Source organism: Gorilla gorilla, chromosome 7, assembly GCF_029281585.2.
Source record: "Gorilla gorilla gorilla isolate KB3781 chromosome 7, NHGRI_mGorGor1-v2.1_pri, whole genome shotgun sequence".
Lineage (NCBI taxonomy): Eukaryota > Metazoa > Chordata > Mammalia > Primates > Hominidae > Gorilla > Gorilla gorilla.
Genome location: NC_073231.2, coordinates 108,954,044 through 108,979,224, shown reverse-complemented (window position 1 = coordinate 108,979,224; position 25,181 = coordinate 108,954,044). Strand labels below are relative to the sequence as shown.

General features: G+C 43.8%; 1 protein-coding gene and 1 long non-coding RNA gene across 3 annotated transcripts in view; both read right to left on the bottom strand.

Annotated features, from left to right (window-relative positions):
- The window catches only part of BAALC (BAALC binder of MAP3K1 and KLF4), a 92,683-nt gene extending 87,005 nt beyond the window's left edge, over positions 1-5,678 (bottom strand). The window contains exon 1 of one of the 2 annotated variants that reach the window (XM_004047404.5): positions 4,892-5,678. In XM_004047404.5, the coding sequence (XP_004047452.3) occupies positions 4,892-5,465 (574 nt within the window). In that variant the 5' untranslated portion in view covers positions 5,466-5,678. The remainder of the gene's footprint in view (positions 1-4,891) is intronic. The other variant, XM_004047403.5, reaches the window with a different exon arrangement.
- A 3,711-nt stretch (positions 5,679-9,389) lies between these two features.
- Positions 9,390-23,448, bottom strand: LOC129524179 (uncharacterized). Its single transcript, XR_010134841.1, has 4 exons — positions 23,312-23,448; positions 13,762-13,895; positions 12,211-12,975; positions 9,390-11,171 (listed from the first exon to the last, which is right to left on the bottom strand). It is a non-coding gene; the product is annotated as an uncharacterized lncRNA (long non-coding RNA).
- Positions 23,449-25,181: the final 1,733 nt, after the last annotated feature.

Here is a 25,181-nt window from a genome sequence, read left to right as displayed (position 1 = left end):
AAAATGAATCAAGGTCAGCAAATTTAAACGTTAAACTGAAACCAATAAGATGAAATTTAACAGAAATAAATGCAAAAATTCCTTATTTGGGTTACTGAAGTCAATTATACCAATTCAGGATTCATAAGGAAAGAAATTCATTCATTCAACAAACGTTTATTGAGCGCCACCTACGTTCTAGTCACTGTACCAGGTGCTGGGTACATAGCAGAGAAAATACAATGTCCTTGATGTCATAAAACTTAAATTTGATTATAAAGAAAGATCTAAGGATTTTAACTAATCATAAGCTTAATGTGAGTCTTCAAGGTAATATGGCAACAACAACAGCAGGAAAACAAACAAATCCTAACCTGATTTTACATGCACCAAGAGAGGTTTGTTCAATGACCATATCATAGCACACCTTGTATTGCCCTATGCCGTTCAGCTGACATCAGTAGCTTGGAGTTAGCCATAGGTCCCTTGTATCAAGGGGACTTTGACAAACCGAGTAGTGTATTTAGAGAATGTGGTCAGGCCTACATGAGGTGTGAGAAGTGATTGAAGGAACTGCATGTATTTGACCTGGAAGACCAATGGTAAGAGATGTGACAGCCATCTTCAAATATTGAAAGTGTTGTCTGTGCAAGACTTGATCACACGGGTCTGGAGTTCACCGGGTAGAAATTACAAGGAAGCAGGAAGAGTCTCACAGGAGAACTGCTCCATAAAGTTATGGGAAAGCCTCCTTCCTTAGGGAAAAGATATTCCATCCTTAGAGATGATGCAGAAGACAATTGTGCTGTCTGAGATCAGAGTAGAATATCAAGAAATCAGACTTGACTTTGAGTTTCGTGAACTGTAAAATCAAGAATTTCATAGCATATCCCCTATTAATCAGGAAGGCAGTATTTAGGAGTAGAGGCTTTGGAAATGGATAGAACTAGATTCCAGGCTGGAACTGGGAAAAGTTACTTGCAGACTTCCAGCCTCATTTCCTCACTTGTAAAAGGAGGGTGGTTATAGTTCCTGCCTCATTCCTGAAGTGAGGATTCAATGAGAAAATTCAAAGTGCCCAATAAAGCACCAGGCCCCAGTAAGTCATTAATAAATGATGGGTAATGGTGATATTAAATGCTGTCCATTTTATTTGACTATCTTTCAGTTTATTTAGGTAAATCATTTTGCTGTCTGTAATTCTGCAAACATCTATTATACTAAGACAATTATTTAGCAATTTAAAAATGTAAAGTAGAAGTCCTTTAGAAAGTTTTGAAATGTTCTCTCTGGAGAAATTAGAAAAAAAGTGTGCTTAAGGATGCAATTTATGGGGCTTGTGATTACACTGAGAAGAAGCTAGGAAGTTATTAATGAATGGAATGACTGAGCTAGGTTGGGTCATGGCAACCTCAGAGACTTCCTTTCTCCTTGGAGACCCCCACCAGGCAACAGAATTAAAAATCAATCCAGCAGACTGATTTTATGAGGATTAAATTATGTCAGACCAATTTAATTTCCTTCTGTAACAGAGGGACAGACATTGGTGACATAGGAAAGCAATGGATATCACATACCATGGCTTCAGCTAGCTCTTAAATTCTAGCCTACATAACAGTCAAATCTAAAAAGTTAATTCAATTCCATTGAGTAGTGGAGATGATCTCCAAAAACAGGAACCACAGGCTCAGGATCATTTTTTGAGTAAGAAGATGCAAGAAACCTTCTTCTTTGTGGAACTGGGAGAAAAACATGCCCCCTCCCTGCAGTGAAATTCAGAATTCATTCAACAAATATTTGCTGAACACCTGTCATGTGACACACCCTCAATCTGGATTGGGCTAAGAGAAACACAAGTGAGATTTAAAAGCAGATATGATTAAATGGGACTTTTCTTGGGCAGACGTGTTTGTGGAGTTGAGGTTGTGGGTTCAGGGAGGCTACAGAAGAAATGGAATCTTTGGGTTGGGCCAGGTGTTTGAACGGAGTAGGGTAAAGTTGGGGAGAACTTTTTAAAGAGAAGTTGTGTGATCAGAAAGGCCATTGGAAGAATTCAGGCTAAATTGATTCAAGTGGGAAAACCTCAGTAGCAAGTACTGCAAAGAAGAGGCAGAAGGGGCTCTAGGAAGAGCTGACAGGATGGAGGACAGGTTCAGACAGAGCATCCATTCATTCTGAAAACTTTTACAAGTCCCAGATGTGTTCAGCACAGAAGATGCAAAGATGAATTAGCTTCTCCCCTAGCCCTCAAAAGTCCTGAAGTAGCCAGGAGAAAAGGTGGCTTCAGTTTGACACCAAAGGAGAATCACTAAGGTCCCAGAAAGAAGGGATTCTTGGGAGCTGAGGGTAAAGTCTGTGAGTGGTTGAAGGAGTGTTCAGATGGGGATGATTCCCCTGAGAGTCTCATTTGACTCACATGGCTGACTTCCAGAGACCTTCTCCAGCTCTAGAATTCTAGTAGTGAAGCCATTTTTGTTGATTTCACAGTCTGGACTCTCCTGAATCTACTAGCTCTTTCATTTACTCCTACCCACCTCTCCCATCAGAAAACAACTTCTGTAAACAGGAAAAAGTGGCATTCTGGCCTCCTATCACAACGCAGCCACTGGGGGCTATTAGGTGTCCCCCAGCAGCTTGGGAGTAAAATCATGAGTAAAGCACTGGCAGGGGGTGGGTGAGGTGGAAGTGAGGGGGCAGAGAAGATGAAAGGAATACAGAATCCTGGCTAGTCTCCCAGGGTGGCTGAAACCCAGGAGATCTGTAGCTTTCACGGAAGACCCATTCTGACTAAAGATGACCAGCTCCCGGTCTGAAAAACCCACAGAAGTGAAGCCATTCCCAAAGGCCCTAGGGAATGCCAGTACACCCCCAAGGAAGGCCTTGATTTAATCTTGGTCTTCAGAAATATCCCTCTCCCCTGAGGCTAACAGAAATTCCCAGGGAATTAAAATGACCCTGCCCATACAAGCATCTTGCCAATTTCAGGGTGCTCTCCTGGGGCTGAAGTGGAGCTTCTCCTCTGGAGGATGCAGGCCTTCAGGACCACCTCTCTGGCAGGGCTGGCCCATGTTTGGCAGGCTACCATGAATGAGTGTGTCTGTCCCAGGCCCCACCTGTTGCAGTGACCAGATCTCATGATGGATGGGATATGAATTAGTATGGCAGAGTAATAAATCAAGGAGTGTCAGGAAAGTTGTGAGGAACATGTATGTACATATAGAGCCATCCCATAATAACTCTTTCATACCCATACATATGCATATACGCACATACACACACACACCATATACTCCCAGTCACCACGGCAACCATTTCTTAAAGCTGTACTTACGGGGTTTTGGTTGTTTTTTGTTATTATTTTTTTCATGCTAGATCTTTTCACCCTTATTTCTTCGGAGTACATCTCTGGCCTTTGACTCTCAGCTGAGAAGTACCATACCTCCTTGGGAAACCCTGTCACATCTAACATTTACCAGGTCCCTCTAAAAGGCTCATATCTATCCTCATGCTGACACTGAATTCAGCCAACACACCATTTGGTAACTTGCTAAAAGCATTGGCAATACAAAATAACCATTATGATTGCCACTGTGAGTCAGAAAAACTGGAGACAAATATAGTGTAATGTATTGTACAGCTTTCACAGACAGTCCTCAATTTTAAAATAAAACCAAGTCACAAAGTTAATGTGGAAAAGGAGCCAGCTTTGGTCCTTAAAAATGGAGAAACCTATTCTTGATTAAAGTGACAGCTCTATTTAGTAGGCATGGATTTAAGATTTTTAACCTTGTAAAAGTAATTCGCATTTCCTTCCTCTTCCATATGTTATACATTATGCTTCAAATTAACCCTATTTTCCATTTTAGATTTCATTATTCAAAAATGCCAATAATATCAGTGAGTGAAGAAACACTTAAAACATTTTTATCCAAATATTGACCTTGCTTTGGACAACATCCATGTAATAAGTAGTGAGATTTTTTCCTTTTAATGTCACCAATATGTTTATGATTAAAGGTCAGTCTGTGGCAACAGTTTGCATCTCTGCACTATAATTACTTGTTCTGCTAAAAAATAAAAAAATAAAATAAAATAAAATCCTGACTTATGACCTGACCAGCCAATTCTTTGCATCTCCTTTTATCAGATTTCTGCTGGATGAGGAATGACCTAGGCAAGAGTATTTAATTTATAGTCAAAATCCACGTGTATGCCCTGCCTCCTGCAAAGCATTGGCACACCATAGGGTAGGGAGAGAAGTCCTTTGCTATGGAACAACTGCTCCAAAAGTAACCTAAAGTGCAGAACTAGCGATGGGGCGGGGTGCATTTATTTTGACCTAAACTGGGATTCTGGTCTTTGAAGCCCGCGAGTGGGCTCATTTCCTAGAGGGAGAAAAGGGGAAGCGACAAGAAAGACTCCACCCAGGCGATCCCAGGCAGGCGCCTTGTGTATAAATCCAGGGAGAGAGGGGCACCAGGTGGCCAATGGATGAGAAGTCACCCGGCTGGGTACGCAGGTGGCCAGGGGATGGCAGATGGGCCAAAGCGGGGCGGAGGCGGCCCTGGGTGGATCAGGGGGTGGGTGGCTGAGGGATATGTGTGCAGAGGAGGTGGGCTGTCCTCCCACCCACCGGTCTCCCGACCAGCGAGCAAGCTTTGGACAAGGCCAAAGAGCGTTGGGCTGCCGGAAGCTGGGGCATCGGCGCAGCCTTCGGTAAGGGGCTCTGGTCGACCCCACGCCCTGGGCTTGCATCTGTCCACCGATCAGTGGGCAGGTCCTGCCTCTGCTTCCTCCCAGCCACCCCCGCCGCGCCATCAGTTCCTCAGGGAACCGGCTTCTCTCTCAGTGCCCGGGCCAAGGCGCCCGGGGTAGCGGGCGGGCGAGGGTCTGCAGGGGCCCGGCCACTTACCCGAGTGCAGGCCGCCCGCTTCGGGGCCGCTGTCCGGGGCGGCGGCGCTGGGCGGCACGTCCGAGTCGGTGTAGGTGAGCCAGGTGGATTCTGTCTCCCGGGTCCAGCTCTCGTAGTAGCGGGGCTCGATGGCATCCGCCCGGCTCCCGCCGCAGCCCATCGTCCTGCGCCGCGGGAGCGCCCGGCGGCTGCTCGGCTGTCGGCTCTGGCGGCGGCTCAGCCCCGGAGGCGCAGCCCCGGCCCGCAAGGAGGCGGCGGCGGCGACATCGCGTCCCCGCTCCCGCCCGCGCTGCAGCCGCGCGGAGCTCCTGCGGTGCCCGCCGCCCCTCGTCCGGGCCCTCTCCCCGCCCGTCCCTCCTCTCCGCCTCCAAGGCCCTCCCTCCCCTCCGGTCCCCACCGCCCCGTCCTCCCTCCCAGCGCCCTGGCCGCCCCAGGGCCCCCGCCCGCCCCCTCCCTCAGGGCTCCGTGACGGCCTGGGAGCAGGAGCAGCGGCCCCGCAGCCGGAGGAGGGCTGGGGCTCCCGAGGGGCTCGGACCCGTCTGGCCGGCATTACCGTTCCCAGCCTCTGGCCCATCTATCCATTCATCCATCCATCCATCCGCTCACCCACTCATTCATTCATCCATCCATCCTTCCTTCCTTCTTTCCATCCATCCTGGAAAGAACTGAAACTCTTATCACGGGACCCCAAGCTTTCTGGCCACCTGTTATAAAAGCAATGGAACTGGGAGCAACCCCGCAAAACTGGTCAGGGAGTATTGCCACTAAGACTTAAGGAACAGTCAGAGCCTATGCCTGTCGTATCTGATTTGGGGAGGCAGGAGTAGGGCTATGATTTTTAACAGAGTTAGGCTAGGCAGTGCCACTTACACCCCTTCCAGCTGTGGTACTTCATGATCTTCTGAACTTTAAACTCGAGAAAGCAATAGATCACCTGGAACCACGCAGCATCCTGAACCCCCTCTCTGGGCGGGGCTTGGAGGCATGGCCGGTCCCTCCAAGCCCAGGGTGGCCTTGACATTCCCGGGATCCAGTTGTCAGCCTTTCTTTTCCCGGTGCACCCTCAGGTCCATGCGGGTTCAGACCTAGAGTTCAGACTTGGGTAGGCCAATGAATTTACCTGTTCCAAGAATCCAGAACAGGTGGTGAAAGATGAAAATCTTCTTAGCCTTCAAGAGGGGGGTAGGAAAGGGAAGGGTTTGGAAGAATAACTCTTCAATGACCAAGCTCTGCTAGAATATGGTATTATCATATTCATTCATTCATTCATTCATTCAATGTATATTTACTAAATTCCTATTGTGGCAAAAGACTGTCCTAGTAGACATAATACATATATAATATATTTTGTATATTACCCATTGTATGTAGACTATAGGGTGTATATTTAATACAGCATGTAAAGCATAGAGAATATAGTACTCATTATATCCTATATAATTTATAGAATGTACGAGAGTACATTGTCTATAACATTTAGCACGTAGCATCCAATAGGTGCAGTTATCCGGGAAGTGGTGGCTTCCCTAGTCCTTTGGAATTCAGATGCCCTGTGCCTCTTTTCCTTCCCCCCTGAATATTTCGATTTCAGAAGAACCAGCTTTCTGGGAGAGAGAATACTTAACATCTCTAGCAGAGCCTGTGCTTTCCTCAGTTCTATGGCACAGTGCTCCATTCATAACCAGCCACTTCGTGATGTCACCACCCAAAGAGCAGACAGGCCAGAAAGAGTGTCTGAGTTAGACAGTCCTGGGGGAGTTCTAGAAAACGAAAGAAACTGAAAGAGCTAGAGCTTGGTGAGCACAGGAAACAGAGTAAACGTGAGATGAAGTGGAGGGGTATGCTGGGGCCAAATAGAAACCCACATGCCCATATGTCTAAATTGTAAAAGCTATAAACCAAGTGAGCAAGTTTAATTGAAACATGGGCTGTCCTCATACCTTGACAAGTTATCTTCATAACAACTTAAAAGGCCAGGTTCTAATGTAGAGTTCTCTCAATCTTTGGAGTTCTGCACTGAACATGGCAGTGGGATTGTGGGTGGAATTGACCCACCCACTCCTCTTTCTATCCTCAGTTCAGTCCTGCTACACACAGGTCCTTGTGGGCCCATGGGTCTAAGGTCTGTCCATACTCCCCTCCCACAAATAGCTGCCCTTGGCCATCCCTCTGGCTGAGGAGCCTGTGCCTGGGGGATGTGGTCTGCCCTCATGGGGTTTGCTTCCAGTACAAGCCCTGGAAGTAGGCTCAGTGGGTTTGGAGAAGAGAGTTGCAAGGTCTCAACTATCCAACAGGGAGGTTAGAAGGGGCTGAGACTCAGGCTCCAGGTACGTGCATTCTGTGGTCCCTGGATTCCTTGGCCATAGAGAGGACCAGGGCTGGAGAACCAGAGTGGGACCTCTGGGGCAGGGGCCCAGAGCAGGGACCCCTCTTGCCAGGCCCTGTCTACTTACTTGAATGGAATTATGAACATTTCCAGAATACAGGAGATGGTTATCAAGTACTGCCTGGCTAAGGTTGAGTGTGGTCACTCATTTCACACACATTTCTGATCATCTATTGTGTATAGTTGAAGCTTCTTAAAGACAAAGATATGGTGACATGCTTGGAATCTTCAAAAGGGATTAATTTAATGCCTTCATAGAGTCAGTGCTCATCAAATATTTGCCTAATGAATGAATAGCAAAAGACAAGGTGGGGATACAGTTAACAGTGCAATTTCAAGAGCCTGACTCTCTGAGTTTAAAGTTTGGCTCTGCTACTTAAGTGGATGGTCTTGGGCAAGCTACTTAACCTCTTTATGCCTCAATTGCATCATCTGTAAATTGGAATAATAAATTGTGTCAGTATGTGTAAAGGGCCTCAAAGAGTGCCTGGCACATAGAAACACTCCATGAATGTTGCTATCACAGCACTTTTGGGGCAACAAGCAACAATGTCATCTCTCTTCCTTAAGAGGGAAATCCCTGAAATTATTATGTCTTTTCACATGAGATAATGTTTGTGAATTTGCTTAGCACACTGCAGAAGTTTGGTAAATAGGTAGGTTTTTTTCTTTTCTTTCCTTTCTTTTTCCTTCCCTTATGATGTTACTGCTAACAATCTTCCTGCAAATAAATTATTTTACCCCCATTTCTAAGTAATCATCATCGACAGAGCAGTTAGATTTTTTTCATGGAACCTCTTTCTTGGCATTAAGTAACACCATTGATTCAGAGAAATTCAGAAGCCAGAAAAAGTTAAAGAGCAGCCAATCCAGTCCTTTTATTTTACCAACTAGGAAATCATAGCTCAGAAAGCTGTAAAATTGCCCAAGGTCACACAGGAAATGTTATCTCTGGCAGAGCTGAAGTTTCAGCCAGAGCTGGGGGCCTGTGGCTGCTGGCTCCGTGCTCTTTTAATTACAGCTCTTTAGTTGGGATTGAATTTTCTCCTAAACCTTCAGGAATAAATGTCATAAATTAAATGTAAATATGTAAAATGTAATACATTATCTTAAACCCTCTGTTCAGAATCTGTAGCTTGACTGGCATGAATTGGTTATCTTTTTCCATCAAGTTTGAAAGCAACAAAAAAAGAATTATCCTAAGGAGAAATGCTGCAACAGGGCATTGGAAAGCCTGAGCCAAAGCCATCCAGAGCAATGAAATAAATTACACCTGTAAAAACTACTGCAGAGTGGTATTTGCTATGTGATGGGATTCTCAAAATAAATTCTCTTTGGCTTTAAGAACCCCTGTGACTGGTATCACCTCTGGCTCATTTCTATGGAAACTGAAGCAAAGGCCTGTAGTGCTTCTCCCTCCAAGGTCTCATTTCTGTGGCTTGGCATCACTGGGCTCTACCCGACTATTGTGAGCTGTAGAAAACAGACCTTCAGTAAGGCGGACAATCAGGACGGAACAGAAGGGTCAGCAGGAACCTAAACCTGCCTTTAGAATCAGCCATCTGAAGAGGAGTAAAGATAGATTCACTGCCTTACAAGTTTCCATCTCTTTCCAAGTGAAAAAGTAGCATAATTGAGGAACAACAGTAGCAATAATTCTGGCCAACAGGGTACAGATCCTAGGTAAATCTCTTTGGTCTTGAATGCCAAATCTCAGTAAGTTTCCCCACTGCTACAGATTCAGTGAACATACCAGAACCAGAGCTCCGTGCCCTCCCTCTGAAGGATTTTAAAGCAGTTTCCACAGAGCACCCCTCCAGGTCCTCGATCTTGGCTAGTTGACACATCCTCATTGATCCACAAATTGTCATTTAGATGTAAAGGAAGAGGGCTCAAAGTTAGCACCCAAAAGCACAAGATCCAATTTCGTTCCCCACATCTGGAGAAAAAAATCAGAAAATATCATTTGACATGAACTCATTCTTGCATCTGTTGCCTTGAAGAATGACTGCTTTCCCCAGGGAATGAATGGTACACATGGAATCCAGGTGATGTGGACAGATCGGGTAAACATCATCACAGAGTATAAACAAGAAAGGAAAGCAAATATTACAACAGCAAGAAGATAAGTGAGTTTTTTATTTGGCTTAAGAGGTTAGAAAAGGTGAAAAAGGGAATGTTGCAGAAAAACAACAAAAGAAAGTAATTGAATATGTTACAACAAAACATTTATATAGAAAATGAAGTTTATATGTGGAATTAAACACTGTAGAATTAATTCATCACTAACCCTAAAATAAATTGTTCTCATGAGAAAAGAGGCTGGCTCCTTTAGGTTAATTCTAGAGAGATTCAGCAAGTTCTTTCACTGATTGCCAAACTTAAGAGTCTATCTCAGTCCCTGGATTAATGTCCTGTGGCACTTTATCATACCCCAAATTAAAACACAGGACAAAGCAAATTTTTTCTGGTGTTTCCCAGTTTCTGGTTTTACTACACTTCCTTATGGTGTAGTACTAGCTCATTGATCAGATGTAATGAATAACTGATTTGTTCTCTCACATGGGAATATGACCAACATTCTACTGGAAATGGCCTGGAGAGGAAAACCCAGTGATGATGAGGTCATGGACCTAATTTTTAAAGACAGAATAACTTCAAATTGTAGATTTTAATACAAGAAAAAGGGGACTGAATAAGAAGTGAGAATAGATCCCAAAAGGCATATTCCCACAGGACTAATTCCAAAGAGAATTCTGAAAACCCAGGGAAGGTTTCAATAAAAACATCCACATAGCATTACACCTTCTTAAAGGCCTTTGGAACCATCGTTACCAACCTCTAATGTTGCTCAGGCCTCTTAGTAATACTGTCCTGTGCACTTTACTTTCACCAGAACAAAGAAAGCTTGAGTAATTTGCCAAAGGTTACTATACATGTCAGAAAGAGAAAGACTGGGGTGTAGATCTCTTAGTCCAGAAACATAGAATTTTACTTCCCTTCAGAAAAAAAGGAAAAGCAGATTGTAGCTTCTTTCTGAACTTGAAGAGAGAGCATTTTCTATAGATTTGAATAGTGCATTTTTACGGTGTTTACTAAGACCTATGGTTCCAATTCCATGCACCAGTTCTGATTGTACCTTCACCTTTAACTCATGAAGATTTTGACAATGTGTGTCTTAGTCCATTCCTGCTACTATAACAGCATACCTTAGACTAGGTAATTTATAAACAACAGAAATTCATTTCTCACAGTCCTGGAGGCTGGGAAGTCCAAGATCAAGGTGCCAGCAGACTTGGTGTCTGGTGAGGGCTGCTCTTTGCTTCCAAGATGGCACCTTCTTTCTGCATCTTCAAATGGTGGGAAGACAAAAGGGATGAACGCTGTGTCCTCACAAGGCAGAAGAGATGGAAGGGCTAGGTAGCTCCCTTCAATCTCTTTTATAAGAGCTCTAATCCCACTCACGAGGGCTCCACCTTCACTTTCCAAAAGGCCGCAGCTGTTGATACTATCACATTGAGGATTAAGTTTTAAACTTGAATTTTGAGAAAACACACACATTCAGACCACAGCTGTACATGAATCTGAAGAGCAGTGTGAGAATTAGCAATCACCTGTAAAAATACAATCCGATGAAAAGAGAGGAACTGAAATAGATAGAATAGATTTTGGCTGATGCTTTTGGCAGGAAATTGCTGGTGCTGGTGTACGATGCCAGGAGCCTTGGAGTGCAGGGCTTGGGTTTCTAAGGCAGAGCTGGAGGAGTGGAACAGAATGTTCTCTTTAACCACTGACCATGGCATACAGCATGGAGGAGAACTGTTTTTGGGCTCTTGAAGGTTCTCAGAGATTTTCATATAGCACAAAGCAGTCCAGATGACTGAGATTCTTTCTCTGAGAGAAAAGAAAACACATTCAGAACATTTGTTTGCTCTTTGCTTAATTCTACCACAGTTAACCTGGATCTTCAATCATTAAAGAGACATGATATGTCTTATTCCTTTCCCTTTGCAAAGAGTTGCTTGTCTACCCAGGCAGAGCAGAAAAAAAAGTCCTTTTCATATTATTCTACTGCTTCTTAGGTTGGGGCAGGTCATTCGTTGTACTTGCGTGTAAAGTTAGGTCACACCACAGCAAGGCTCAGGGGAGCAGATGGTGACTTTTATTCATCATTTCCCAAGATGAGGGAAAGGGACTACAATACTTTACTCTCTCAATGCTATCTTGGTTGTTGCTATTACGACTGATGCTTCCATCAGAGGAGATACAGATATAGAAGAGAGAGGCTGAGACACCAGGAAATCAGGCTGCCTCTCCATCCTGCCCCCATTGCATTAATGTGGAAATGAGATTCAGTTTGCTTTTTGCTGGACTTCAGTCAACAGAAGAGTAATTGCCTTATCCTAAATGAAAAACATGACTTCCTGATTACAGTAAATAGGGAGACGGGGGTAACATGAGCAGGACAATCCGGTCTTTCACTGTAACTACCCAGCAAAACACTGCCTCCTGAGAGAGCTGGGAGCCCAGGGGCTGGTGGAAAAGAAGCTGAGGCAGCCCGCAGGGCATTTTGAAGGTGAAAGTTGTCCCTACACATGAAGCTCCTGGTACACTGCCCATTAGGGTGGGCTGATCTGCTTCTGCCTGAATTTGAGGTAATTAAATCAAGGATTAGAATGATATTTACATTTGTTTTCTTAAATGAACCTATGTTCAATTAAGCACAATACCTACTTCACAGTATTGTGAGGAAGCAGAGAGACTGTGTGAACATGTTTCACACAAGTCCTAACACATAGCAACTGCTCAACAGATGGCAGCTATTATTTTAATCTTTAAAAATGTTTTATTCTTGTGATTGTTTTTCCTTGACTAACTGGGACATTTGGGTCTTCTTTCTGTCCTGCCTTTGACCTTGCAGGGGTGAACTTACGTGCTCGCTGACAATGTCCTTAAAGTCCTGGCATCCTCAGAGCAAGACAAAAAGAGTGGGGGCAAGCGAAGGTAACCCCCAGTGGGGCTCTGGAAGTATGGAGGCCCCTCTTCTTTCCTCCTTCCTTCCACCTCTGGCCAGCGAGGCAGAACTCACAGGCAACACCTGGTTTCTGCACAGATGCAGCTGCATTTTGAACCTAGAGGAAAGCACGGACAGTGACTGGGGGGCTTGGTGGGGGGTGTCGCTCCCTAGAAGGGCACCTTTTCTGATATATGGGTCAGATGGGCCTTGGTACACACAGGCAGGCTTCCCAGGATGGGGACATTGACAAGGAGGCAACAGTCCTCTCTCCTCCACTCCAGTGACTAATAAAAGCTAACATTTATGTAGCACTTACATGTCCCAGTCTCTGTATAATAAGCACATTGAACATAGATGATCTCAACCCTCACAACCACACTAGGGGGTAGGTACTATTAAGAGCTCCATTTCCATAATGAGAACTCTGAGACTTAAGGAGGTTAAATGACTTGTCCAACGTCATCCATAAACACTGAAGCCAGGATTTAAATCCAGGTCTATATGACAGCGAAGTCCACACTTCATCACAATGCCAGTCTCCTATTTTAAAGCTGTTCTCATGGGGCTGGCTATCCAGAAACATCCAAGGCTGCTGCAGCTGCTTACGTCACAGTCCGGGTGGAGAGCCTGTGAGGTCCTCTTGAAGGACGATCCCATTGCAGGAAAGCCACATGTGCTGTCCTACAGTTCACGGGAGGAAAATCAGAAATGATTAAAGCCTTGAGAAAAAATTTCCAATTCCAAGAAGCATCTATGCTGTGAGTAATCCTATTCAGAATCGAGAAAAATAGAACAGTTACTGAAAACAGGGTAAAAAAATACTCCCTCCACAGTTGAGAACTCCCTCATAAACAGTCATATGACCAAATTCAGGAACAGGCCATGAATAGAAGAATGATGATTTGAATTTGTTTATTATCTATGTTGCACAGAGTTTTAGCCTGGCAGCTCTGAGGAGAAATAAGTCAGGAAAAATGATGTGTGGGCTGGTAGAATGTTTGAATTATCTGCATTGTTGATTTTGTCTCCTGATACATTCTTTCATAAGGTTGAATTAACTGATGTGCATTTCAAGTTCTCAGCTACCAGCAAGAAACTTAATGAATCTCAGAGAACTGCTGCTATCACAGAGGCCAGAAAGCAGGTAGTTTTACTCTTATCAAAGCATCTCAAAAAAGAACAGAATTTTAGGATTTTTAAAAATATATTTAAAAAGCACCCTACTGAATAAGCCCTACATTAGAAAGGACAATGTACCTCAAGAATGCATGCAGATATTCTAGGGGGGAATAGTGGTGATTAGAGAATTAAAGAAAAGCAGGTGGTAGTGGTGGTGGGGAATAGGTTAAAGCTAAATTATTCAAATATTTCTAAACATATCTGGACAAAGGTTTGGGTGGCCTCTATTTTCTTAACAGACTGAGAATCCTTCTGGGAGGCAGGTTTTAGGACAGCAAGCTTACTCACAAAGCAAGGCCTTAGCCATCAAACAGAGGGAAGGTTCTTAGTGCAGCCTGGTGCAGGACGTTCGTATGTGCTTCCTGCCCCGCTCATTCCTCGGCTCCCCAAATTCCCTTCCTCCATGAACCTGTGGCCAAATCCTATAGAAAGGAGGAGGCTATAAGTGAAACTTGGAAAATAATTTCACTCAAAGCTCTTTGATGTTCAGAGATAGATTCCACTCATTTGGCACTCTTCTGACCAGAAGCAACATGTACAAAAGTGGGAGAGAGATGTGCTTTGGCACCTCTAGAGCTCCATGTCCTAGCAGGAGACTAGTACCCAGAAGTGGTAGCATCCAGGGAATTAACAAGGGGCCCTAGTGGGAAAAGCAAGTCTGGTGCAGAAAACATGGTAACAAGTTTGGATTTTGTTTTAGGGGCAATGAAAAGTATTTTCATTAAAAGAGAGAATAATTTGATTTTCTGTTTTTGAAATATCACTTGTGGCTGGGAGCGATGACTCATGCCTATAATCCCAGCATTTTGGGAGACTGAGGTGGGTGGATCACTTGAGGTCAGGAGTTCAAGACCAGTCTAGCTAACATGGTGAAACCCTGTCTGTACTAAAAATACAAAAACAAAAACAAAAAATTGCTGGGCATGGCGACATGCACCTGTAATCCCAGTTACCCGGGAGGCTGAGGCAGGAGAATCACTTGAACCCAGGAGGTGGAAGCTGCAGTGAGCTGAGATCACAACACTGCACTGCAGCCTGGGTGACAAAGTGAGACTGTCTCAAAAAAAAAAAAAAAGAGATAGAGAAGAAAAGAAATAAAAGATCACTCGTATGGAGAACTGATTTGGGGAACCCAGAGAAAAAGCAGGGAAATCAGTTTGGAGATTGTTACAATAGTCAAGGCAAGAGATAATAGTGATTTATACACTAAGGCAGTGGCAGTGATGATGGAGAAAATGGATAGATTCAAGACACATTCTGAAGGTAGAGTAAGAAGCCTTGCTGATATTTTAAATGTCAGAAATAAGGAAGAGGGAGAAAACAAGAATGACTTTCCAGTTTCTGCTTGTATATCTAGGTAGGTGAAGAAGACTTAATGAGGAATAAATTTGGAGAAAAAAAATCAGGATGTCTGTTTTGGATATTTTGAGTTAAACATGCCTGGGAGACAAGTAGGCAATTAGATAGAGAAGATGAAGAATCAAAAGAAGATCAGTGTTGGAGCCATGAACAAAGTGTGCAATTTCCTAAGGAGAAAGTGGTAGACATAGAGAGAGAGAAAGAGGATGGCCTGAGATCACACTTTGAGGAAACCCCTCTTTAGAGGACTGGCAGAGGAAAATGAACTTGAGAAGAAAGCTGGGGAGGAGAAATCAAAGAAGCAGAAAACAAATCCAAAAAGGTATAGTGTCACAAAAGCCCAGAGAAGAGCACCTGTCGGGAAGAAAGCATTCAATTTTGACTAAGGCTCTTGAGTGTTTGTGTGAGTCAAGGATGAGAAACAGCCCATTGTGTTGGGAACATGAACATCACTGGTGAATTTGGTAAAAGTGGCAGTGGAGGGGTGGGTTCACAGCCAGAGCAAGTGGGTTAATGAGTAGATGGGAACATATGCATGTAATTTTACTTGTTTCTCAAGCCAAACACGCATGCACACAAACACTAAAGTGATTATCTTTAACATAAACTCATGAGGATGGTAAGACGGGGAGAGGACAAAAATGCCACAGTATTTTGAAAGCTAGAAACCATTTGGAGAAGTTTTAGCTAATTTAGTGGGCTGAAGAAGGTGGAATCCTATGTCAGTAGTGAGGAAACTTAAAACCAACACCATTTGCACCTCAAATTTTTCAAAGTCTCAGGAGTTAGTGGCACCAGGAAACTTTAAAAATAGAGGTAGGGCAAGTGGGTGGGAATTGGCATTAAAATGAGGAGAACTAGTTGAAAGCAATTTAAAAAGGAATTATATTTGCAGACCCCTACCATACTCTTAATAGATGCCCTTCCCCATCCTGGCAGAAGACTGGATTCATTCTCTGGAAAAGATCAAACAATGAGTCTCTTGACTGGAATATCAAACAGGACAATTAAGAGACTGTATGCTTACCTGTGCTGAGACTTTCAGGCTTCTTTCCCTCCTCACCTGCCAGAGCACAGGTAGGAAAGATTCTCTTGGAAAACCAACCAATCCAGAGAAAACACCTAACGATACATCAGGGCTGCCCAAAGAAATAGTCAAGCCAGATTGCCCTACTATGAAGCTCATAGTGGGTAAGTTCCACTCAGGTGAACAAAGCTTCAAATCAGCTTTTTGGTTTCCACAGTCAAGGATAAGCAGACGGGAGGTATTAAAAGATATCTGAAAAAAGACTCTAATGCAAAAGAGCTACTTGGAAAAAAATGGAAACTATATAAGAGGAAGAAAACATCAAGAAAACTGTATTTAATGTCCTCAGAGGGATCAGAGGAGATGTTACAACCCTAAAAAAAGAAAAGAATACAAATAAAATAGAACCTTTAGAGAACAATCAACAACCACAAAAAGCCCTTGGTAATTAAATATATGATGGAAGAAGTGAAAAACTTAGTAGAGAGCTAGAAAAACGAAACTGAGGCATAAAAAGGCCAAAAAAAAAAACCAGAATATAGAAAAGAAAATAGAAGAAAATTAGAGGATCAGTCTAGGAGATCCAGCACCCAAATAATAGGGATTCCAGAAAGTGATAAGAGAGCACAGAAGGGAAGAAATCACCAATGAAATAATTCAAGAAATTTTTCTAGAATTAAACTGTCATAACAGATTAAACATACCCCAAAGAATGCCATCATAAATTTTCAGAAACCTGGGGACAAAGAGAAGATCCTACAGGCTTCCAAGAGAAAAATGGGTCACATACATAAGATTAAGAATCAGAATGCCAGATAGGAATGGTGACAAGTGTCTATCATCCCAGCTACTTGGAAAGCTATGGTGGGAGGATCCCTTGAGCCTAGGAGTTCAAATCCAGCCTGGGTAGCATAGCAAGACCCTGTATCTAAAAATAAAAAACAAAAGTTTTAAAAGAATCAGAATGTCTTTGGAATTCTCAATCACAAGACTAGAGGCTAGAATACAGTGGACTGTAGCCTTCAAAATTCTGAATAAATTATTTTAAACCTAGATTTTTTATTCCTAGCCATCAATTAAGTGAAAAGTCAAAATAAAGGCATTTATATTTGCAAGGTCTCAAAAATTTTACCTCACATGCACTTCTGAAGAAGTAACTAGAAGATGCATTCCACCAAAACAGGAAAGAAAAGTTTGGAGCCAGAACCCAGGCAAAAGATGAAGGGAATCCCTAGACTGATGAAAAGACCTCCAAAGAAACTGTTCTATTCATAATAACAAAGACATAGGATTAACCTAAATGCCCATCAATAGTAGCTCAAATACAGAAAATGTGGTACATACACACCATTAAATGCAGCCATTTTAAAGAGTGAGATCATGTCCTTTGCAGTAACATGGATGGGGCTGGAGGCCACTATCCTTTGCAAACTAACACAGGAACAGAAAACCAAATATCATATGTTCTCACTTATAAGTATGAGCTAAATGATAAGAATTCATGGACACAAAGAGGGTAGCAACAGACACTGGGTTCTACTTGAGGGTGGAGAGTGGGAGGAGGGAGAGGAGCAGAAAAAATAACTATCAGGTACTAGGCTTAGTATTTGGGTGACTAAATAATCTGTACACCAGACTTCCATGACACAAGTTTACCCATATAACAAATCTGCACATGTACCCCTGAACCTAAAATAAAAGTTAAAAGAAAAAGAAAACACAACAAAACAAAACAGTGCTACACCAGGTCTTGAGGGTGGTTTGGAGACAATCCAAATTGGAGAAAGTCAGAGGTTTTGGAAGGGATTCTTCAAGAGGACAAAACTAATAGCACAAATCTAGACATTTTGAGCAGAAAGATAAATTATGGCAGTTTGAAGTTGGACTGGTAATAAGTAGAAAACTAAGCAAATAAAAAATTATTCCCAAGGAAAATTAGAAGTTGTGTAAGGAAGAAAAAGTAGTCTAAGCTTACTAGATGACTCTGCTCTCAATATCACTATATAATCAAAATAAAGTAAACATGGATTATTGAACCAAGGAAAGTTAAGATGTAACCGTGCAGGAATGGTAGGAGGTGGAAAGAATGTATGTGCATGCTGTGGGAAGGTGAAAGAATGAGAGCTAAATCCTCCTCCTCTGTAGGGGCAGTCAGTAGCTACTGCTCACAATTGAGGGATCATCAAGTAGCCCAATACTAGCATTTTATTCCGAAACACAGAGCTAAATGCCAAAAAGAAAAAGCAGCTACAAGAGTTGTAAGTAGTTGTCTTTGATGGGGAAAGCAGAGGACTGTTGTTTTTCATAACAAGACTTATAGAACTCTTGACTCTTTAAAATATGTGCAAATAACCTTGCTAAAAATAGAAACCAAATAAAAGCAAAGGCAAATGGAGAGTGAAAAAGGGAAAGTGGCAGCTATAGACATATGTTTTGAGAGATCTGGTTCCTAAGAGGAATAGAAAAGTGAATTAGGGTAGGTGGGGTCAAGGGTGGGTTTTGTTTTGTTTTGAGACAGGGTCTTGCTCTGTCAGCCAGGCTGGAGTGCAGTGGTACGATCATGGCTCACTATAGCTTTGACCACCTGGGCTGAAGTGATCCTCCCACCTCAGCCTCCCAAGCACCTGGAAGCAGTAAGCAAGCAGAGAGGAGCAGAACTACCCTAAGAGTAAATTATGGTAGATGTGCCATGATCGAGATCCTCACTCTTGGGCCAGCAGCGAGGGGGAGAGGCCAAAACTAAGACCTTCATTAAACCAGAACTCATTAGGGGCTCTAAATGGTTCCAACCTGGCAGTGACCCCTGGCTCTCTGGGTGCCACCATGCCCAGCTAATTTTTTATTTTTTGTAAAGATGGGGTTTCGCCATGTTGCCCAGGTTGGTCTTGAACTCCTGGGCTCAAGTGATCCTCCTGTCTCAGCCTCCCAAAGTGTTGGGATTACAGGCATGAACCACCAAACCTGGCCAAGGGTGGGTTTTTTAAAGATGGGAAAATGTGGGATGGGAACTGTCTCCCTGCGAGGGAGTTGATGGTGCAGCAGAGGGAGGATTCCAATGGAGCAGGGTCCTTGAGAAGATGAAGGGGACGGGATCTAAAACCCACTGTGTGGGGTGGGCTTTGATGCAACAGAGACACCTCCTTTACTGGACAAAAGGGAAGAAAAAGGTGGGTGGAGACACAAGTGGAATTATAGAATTTCTCATGGCCATGCTTGTCTTATCAGGCCTCAAGACACCCAGAATAGAACATAATATAATACACCAGTAATTCTGTGAGAAGTAACACACAAACTACACCCAGACACGTGTTCCTTCAACCTTCCTACAGTGCAGAATGATAAAACTGCATATGTTTGATGAATAATTCCCTCACAATAGATGTACTACCATTTTGTCTCATAGAAATAAGAACATCTACATTAAAAAAAAAAAAAGACTTCCACTGATAACATCTCAGACCAAATATTCTTGTAGGCCCTTGATATGGTTTGGCTGTGTCCCCACCTAAATCTCATCTTGAATTGTAATCCCATAATCCCCACATATGAGACCCGGTGGGAAGTAATTGAATCATGGAGGCGGTTACCCTCATGCTGTTCTCCTGACAGTGAGTGAGTTCTCACAAGATCTGATGGTTTTATAAGGAACTTTTCCCCCTTTTGCTCGGCACTTCTCCTTGCTGCCACCATGTGAAGAAGGATGTGCTTGTTTCCCCTTCCACCAGGATTATAAGTTTCCTGAGGCTTCCTCAGCCCTGTGGAGCTGTGAGTCAATTAAACTTCTCTCCTTTATACATTACCCAGTCTCAGGTATGTCTTTATTGGTAGCATGAGAATGGACTAACACAGCTCTCCTTCTGCAAAACAATTACATCCTAGATAAAACATAGATGAGATGGGCTTGTAGGAGATAGAGGATGTTGCCAAGGGACTCCTCCACACGAAATGGAGCAAACTATAAGTAGAAATTAGAGCTGGAAGCAGTGAGCAAGCAGGGAGGAGCAGAACTACCCTAAGAGCAAATGATCCAGATCCTCACTCTTGGGCCAGCAATGAGGAGGGGAGGCCAAACCTAAGATCTTCATTAAACCAGAACTCACGAGGAGCTCTAAATGGTTCCAAGCTGGCAGTGACCCATGGCTCTCAGAAGAAGCAGATGCAAGTCTTCCCTAAAGAGAGCACCCCCAACCTAAGCTGAGAAGACTCCCACAGATGAAGATCTAATAAATACACAGTCAGAGATCAGCAGGCCCAGGAGGGGCAATACCACCATGAGTGAGAAAGAAAAGATGGGAAAAGCAAATCACGAATGAAATAAAAGACCCATCTGTGGCTTTGAATATCACCTGAATAGTTACTAGAATGCACATATCTCGGTCCCATTCCAGACCTACTGAGCCTGGGAATGTCTTAATGCTCATTCCCCACAGGGAGGATGCCAGACAGCTCGTTGCACAGACCCTATTTTCCTTTCCACAATCATCTTCCTATAGCTTTTGCTATCCTTGCAGGGAGATGTAAATGCAGCAGGCACATCTATTCAAAGGCAAAAATAAAACTAAGGAAATAGCTAAACAAGATAGCACCCCCTAGTGCCGGGAAGGTAGGAACCAACTTGGCTTGGGTGCTCCCTGTCTCCTGCGGAACAGAGCACGACCCTAGACTGTCCAGTCCACGAGCCCTGGAGGCATCACTATGCGGGAACGAAATGTTGGTCACACTTCAGTGACTACAATGCACAAAATACTGTGATTGAAGATAATGGGAAATGGGCGCCATAATAATAACGAATGTTTTAATTAATAGCTTAAGGTAAACTGTGTTCACCGGGAATCTATAAGTGCTTATGTAATCCATAGAAAACTTTGCAGGAGGGACCAAGAAGGGACTAGGAAAAGAACTCGTTTTAAAGAAAGAGAGCGTCAGGCATGGGCTGGGTCCAAAGACAATGAGCCCATTCCAAATAGAAGAGATAATTTTGAGTACAGTAGAGGTTGGTTTTAATTTACCTGGCCCAACCTCAATGGCCCTTATCTTATGGAGCGCACCCAACAAAAAAAGGAAAACTGCAAACAAAGGATAGCACTGCTTTGCAGTTTTGTAGCTTAAGGAGCATGCAATTAGGCTAAGAGGAAAATGGGAAATGGAAAATGCCTTGTGTGAAAACCAGTAACAACAGCCAAGCGTGGTGGCACACAGCTGTAATCTCAGCACTTTGGGAGGCTGAGGCAGGCAGATTACTTGAGGTCTGGAGTTCAAGACCAGCCTGGCCAACACAGTGAAATCCCGTCTCTACTAAAAAATACAAAAATCAGCCGGGCACGGTGGCACACGCCTGTAGTCCCAGCTACTCTGGAGGCTGAGGCAAGAGAATCGCTTGAACCCGAGAGGGGGAGGCTGCAGTGAGCCAAGATTGTGCCACTGCACTCCAGCCTGGGCAACAGAGCGAGACTCCATCTCAAAAAAAAAAAAATGAAAAAAGAAAGAAAGAAAACAAAACAACAACAATAACCAATCAGCCCTATCAGGCAGGTATTATTCCTGTGATTATGTTACCGATGAGCAAAATGAGTTCAGAGAGGTTGAGTAACTTGCTCAACTTTACCCAGCAATAAATTGTGGAGGCAAGCCTGTGATTATGTTACCGATGAGCAAAATGAGTTCAGAGAGGTTGAGTAACTTGCTCAACTTTACCCAGCAATAAATTGTGGAGGCAAGCCCAAGCATAGGACTTGCTCAACTTTATAGGTCATGTTCTTAATAGATGTTTTTCTGATTTGATTGTTTAAAGAGGTGACTGAATTTCATGATTCAAGATTTAGGAAAATTATTACACAATGCTTAGTGAAAATTTCTTCTCCTATCACTGCCCCCAGGCCCCCAGCTTCCCTCCTCATAGGCAACCAGCGTCATTAGATGAGGTGTAATATTCTAGAGATATTTTCTGAGTTTCGTTTTGCTACACCATTCTGAAGCTCACGTTTTTCACCTAGGAAAATATCTTGCAGATCACTCCTTATCAGTACACAAAGAGCTTCCTTGTTCTGTTTTCCAGCTGCAGGATTTCATCATGTGCGGAGGTGCCATGATCTTGCTCACCAGTCCCCAGTCAATAGACATTAGCCCCATTTCCATTCTTCACTGTAGCTGATGCTCTTTATTCTGAGAAAACTCCACTCCCTCCTGAGAGATCGTGAGAGTCTCCCGTGACAATTAGCCTCCTCTAAGCCACAAGACACGGCCACGTTCTCAAGTTACTTTAACAAATGGAGTGCATTGTGAGACACACAAGAACACAGACCGAAAAAAAGAAACTGGGAAGCAGCTTGACAAAGGCAGATGGAGAGTAGCCCCACCCTGGGCACCAGGCACCTCTGCCCATTTCCTGCCACCACCCATGGCTGTGAGGGGCTCCATGAGCCACCCAGACACTGTCACCATGTCTCCCATCCTGCCAGTTGCTGGGCTTCGGCAACTAATCAGCCTGCATCTAAAAGCAAGGTCATTTTAAGAGGGTCTCTGTGACTCTGGCCTCGCTTGCTGAGTCCAAATGTCCATGCAGGAGAGGGGCAGGATCTCTATCACATGGCCCCCTTGCTACCAGTGGAGGGTGTCCAGGTTCTTGGGGTCTTGAACAAAGAACTGGACAAAGTTACAAACAAAGGAAGGAAAGAATGAAGCAACAAAAGCAGAGATTTATTGAAAATGAGGTGGGAGTGGGCCTGAGCATAGGGGCTCAAGAGCCCCGTTACAGAATTTTCTGGGGTTTAAATACCCTCTAGAGGTTTCCATTGGTTACTTGGTGTACGCCCTATGTAAATGAAGAGGATCAAGTAAAGTTACAAAGACATTTACTGGGTTTATGCCTTGTGTCAATGGTGAGGATATTTCCTGTAATAGCTGAAGTATTTCCATTTGATTTAGTTCTAGGAAGTCAGCATGAATCAGTCTTATGTTCCCTGCCTCCAGACCGTATTCTCCTGTCTCACCCTGGGCAGACGTGGGGAGCTGCTGGCTGGTCAGCTGGTCAGCTCCCCTGGGAACAGGGCCCATCCCAATTCCCACCAGGTGTAGCCAGGGTGGTGAAGTCAAGTGGGACAACGTGAGGGCCTGTGCTTAAGGCCCCGTTTCCTCGGAAGGGGCTTGGGGCACTCAGGCATCAGGTACTGTACCTCCTGCCCAGGGATCCCAGAGCTGCCTAGAGGAATTTGAGCAGGCTGGAATTCCTGCTGAGCAAGCAAGGCCAGAGTCACAGAGACCCTCTTAAAGTGACCTTGCTTTTAGATGCAAGCCGATTCAGTCTAGGGGGAAAAAATGACCACATGGAACCACTTATAAGGCTCTCTAGCTTAAAAAAAATTATACACCTTAGCTCACTAAAGTCTCCAGGAAGTAGACATTATCAGCAGCATTCCCATTTGACAAATGAGAAGACAAGCTTACAGAGGTTACCTGAATTGCGAGGATCACACAGCTAGTCAGCAAGGGAGCTGAGACTCAAACCTGCGTCTTCAGATTCTGGTTTGCGCCTCCTTCTGACTGCACAGCCCTGCAGGCTCCAGAACATCTCCCTCACCGGCTCTGCTTCCTTTCCTCAGCTGTTGAATGGTGATGCTCCCAAGGCCGTCTGTTAGGGCCTGCATTTCTCTCCCTCTCCACACTCTCTCTGGTTGTTCTCATTTACCTCCTTGCCTTGGCCTAATATCAAAAAGTCAGTGGCCCCTAGAACTCTCTCCAGCCCAGATCTTTCTCCTGAGTTCCATACCTATATATCTAATGCCTTACTGGACACCTCCACATGGCTGTCCAAGCCACCTCAAGTGCAGTGTTTCTGAAATGAAACTCATCTTTCTCTGTAAACTGCTTCTCCTTCTGTGTTCTCTGAGTAGCAGTGACTTCACTTCTGAAGCACAGACTATGTGTTAGTTATTTCACACATGCAAGAGCGGGGTATCATCGTCCCATTTTACAAAAGATAAAAGTAAGGCTTGGAGACATTAACTTGCTTGCACAAGGCCATAGTACCAAGTCGTTGACAGAGCCAGAGTTCAAATCAAACTCTATTCTGCATTTCTCTCACTGGCACAGGCTGCCTGGAAACCATGGGGCCTCAGCTCTTCACTCTGTTGCACGAACCAGAAGTCATGGTTCATTCTTGACTCCTCCAACCCTCCCCACCCTCTTCCCACCCTCACCCACCCCAGCTTCTCACCCCCACAGCTGCCTCAGAGCTGAGTCAATCAGTTCTACCACCTAAATGCTTCGCAAGCTGTGCCTTCTCTCCATTCCTATTGTCACTTCCTTGGTTTAGCCCCTAAATTATGTCTCCCTCATTACCTGAAATAACTTCCTAACTAGTTTCTTTGTCTCTAGTAACAATCCCGCTTCAAGTCCTCTCTCCCTGTGAATGAGCTTTCTAAAATATACCCAATCATTGCATTCACCTGGTTAAGACCTCCAAAAGCTTCCACTACCTTCAGGATAAATCCCAAATTCCTGTTTCTGCTGATGCCTGTATATGCAGGTGATCCCTTGCTGGGTCTCTGAAATGGGTTCATCTCTTCAAGGTTTTTACTGAGACGATATAGTCCTCTTGTTGCACATTGCACTGATCCAGGCCATCTATACTGTATTCCAACGAGCTACAGAAAAATGCTTGAGTGAGAGCCTTTCATATGCAAAAATAAAGACTGAATTATGCCATAACTATGGATAAGTCTACAGTAATCCATCATGCAATTGTTTACCCAATAGATTGTGTTTATATTGTCTTTGGTACCATGTAATTTGTAAATTTTCATGACAGTGTAACCAGTTAGGCCTAGGGTGGCAGGACTTAAGTGTTGCTGAATCATTTACTACTCCACACCTCATTGAAAAGTGCTTCATAAACTTTCTGAAACTGTTCAACAGACAGAGGGTAATTTGTGCTCTGCCAACAAAGGATTCTGTTGTTGGGTGCCTATCAGCATATTAAAGGTTCAGAGAAAACCAGCAATGCAGAAACTAGAGCAATTTTGTTCTCAGAAGATGGTTTTCTTCTGCACATCCATTCATTAACATCTTCTAAAAGAGTCTGCCCTCAACAGAAGTTTGGGGAAGCACTGGGATAGAGTGCAGAGGCCCTGAGGCTTCTGGAGTTTATCTGACTCTGACATCAGGATGCAAGCACAGACCTGCCACTCTCTCAGGAATATCTTTCGTTAACTCCCGTTTGTCTTTCAAGATTCAGTTCAGATGGCATTTCCTCCTAGTGCTCTTCCTCCCTCTCTGTCTGTCACACACTCACAGGTGCATATGCACCCACACATTTGTGACATGT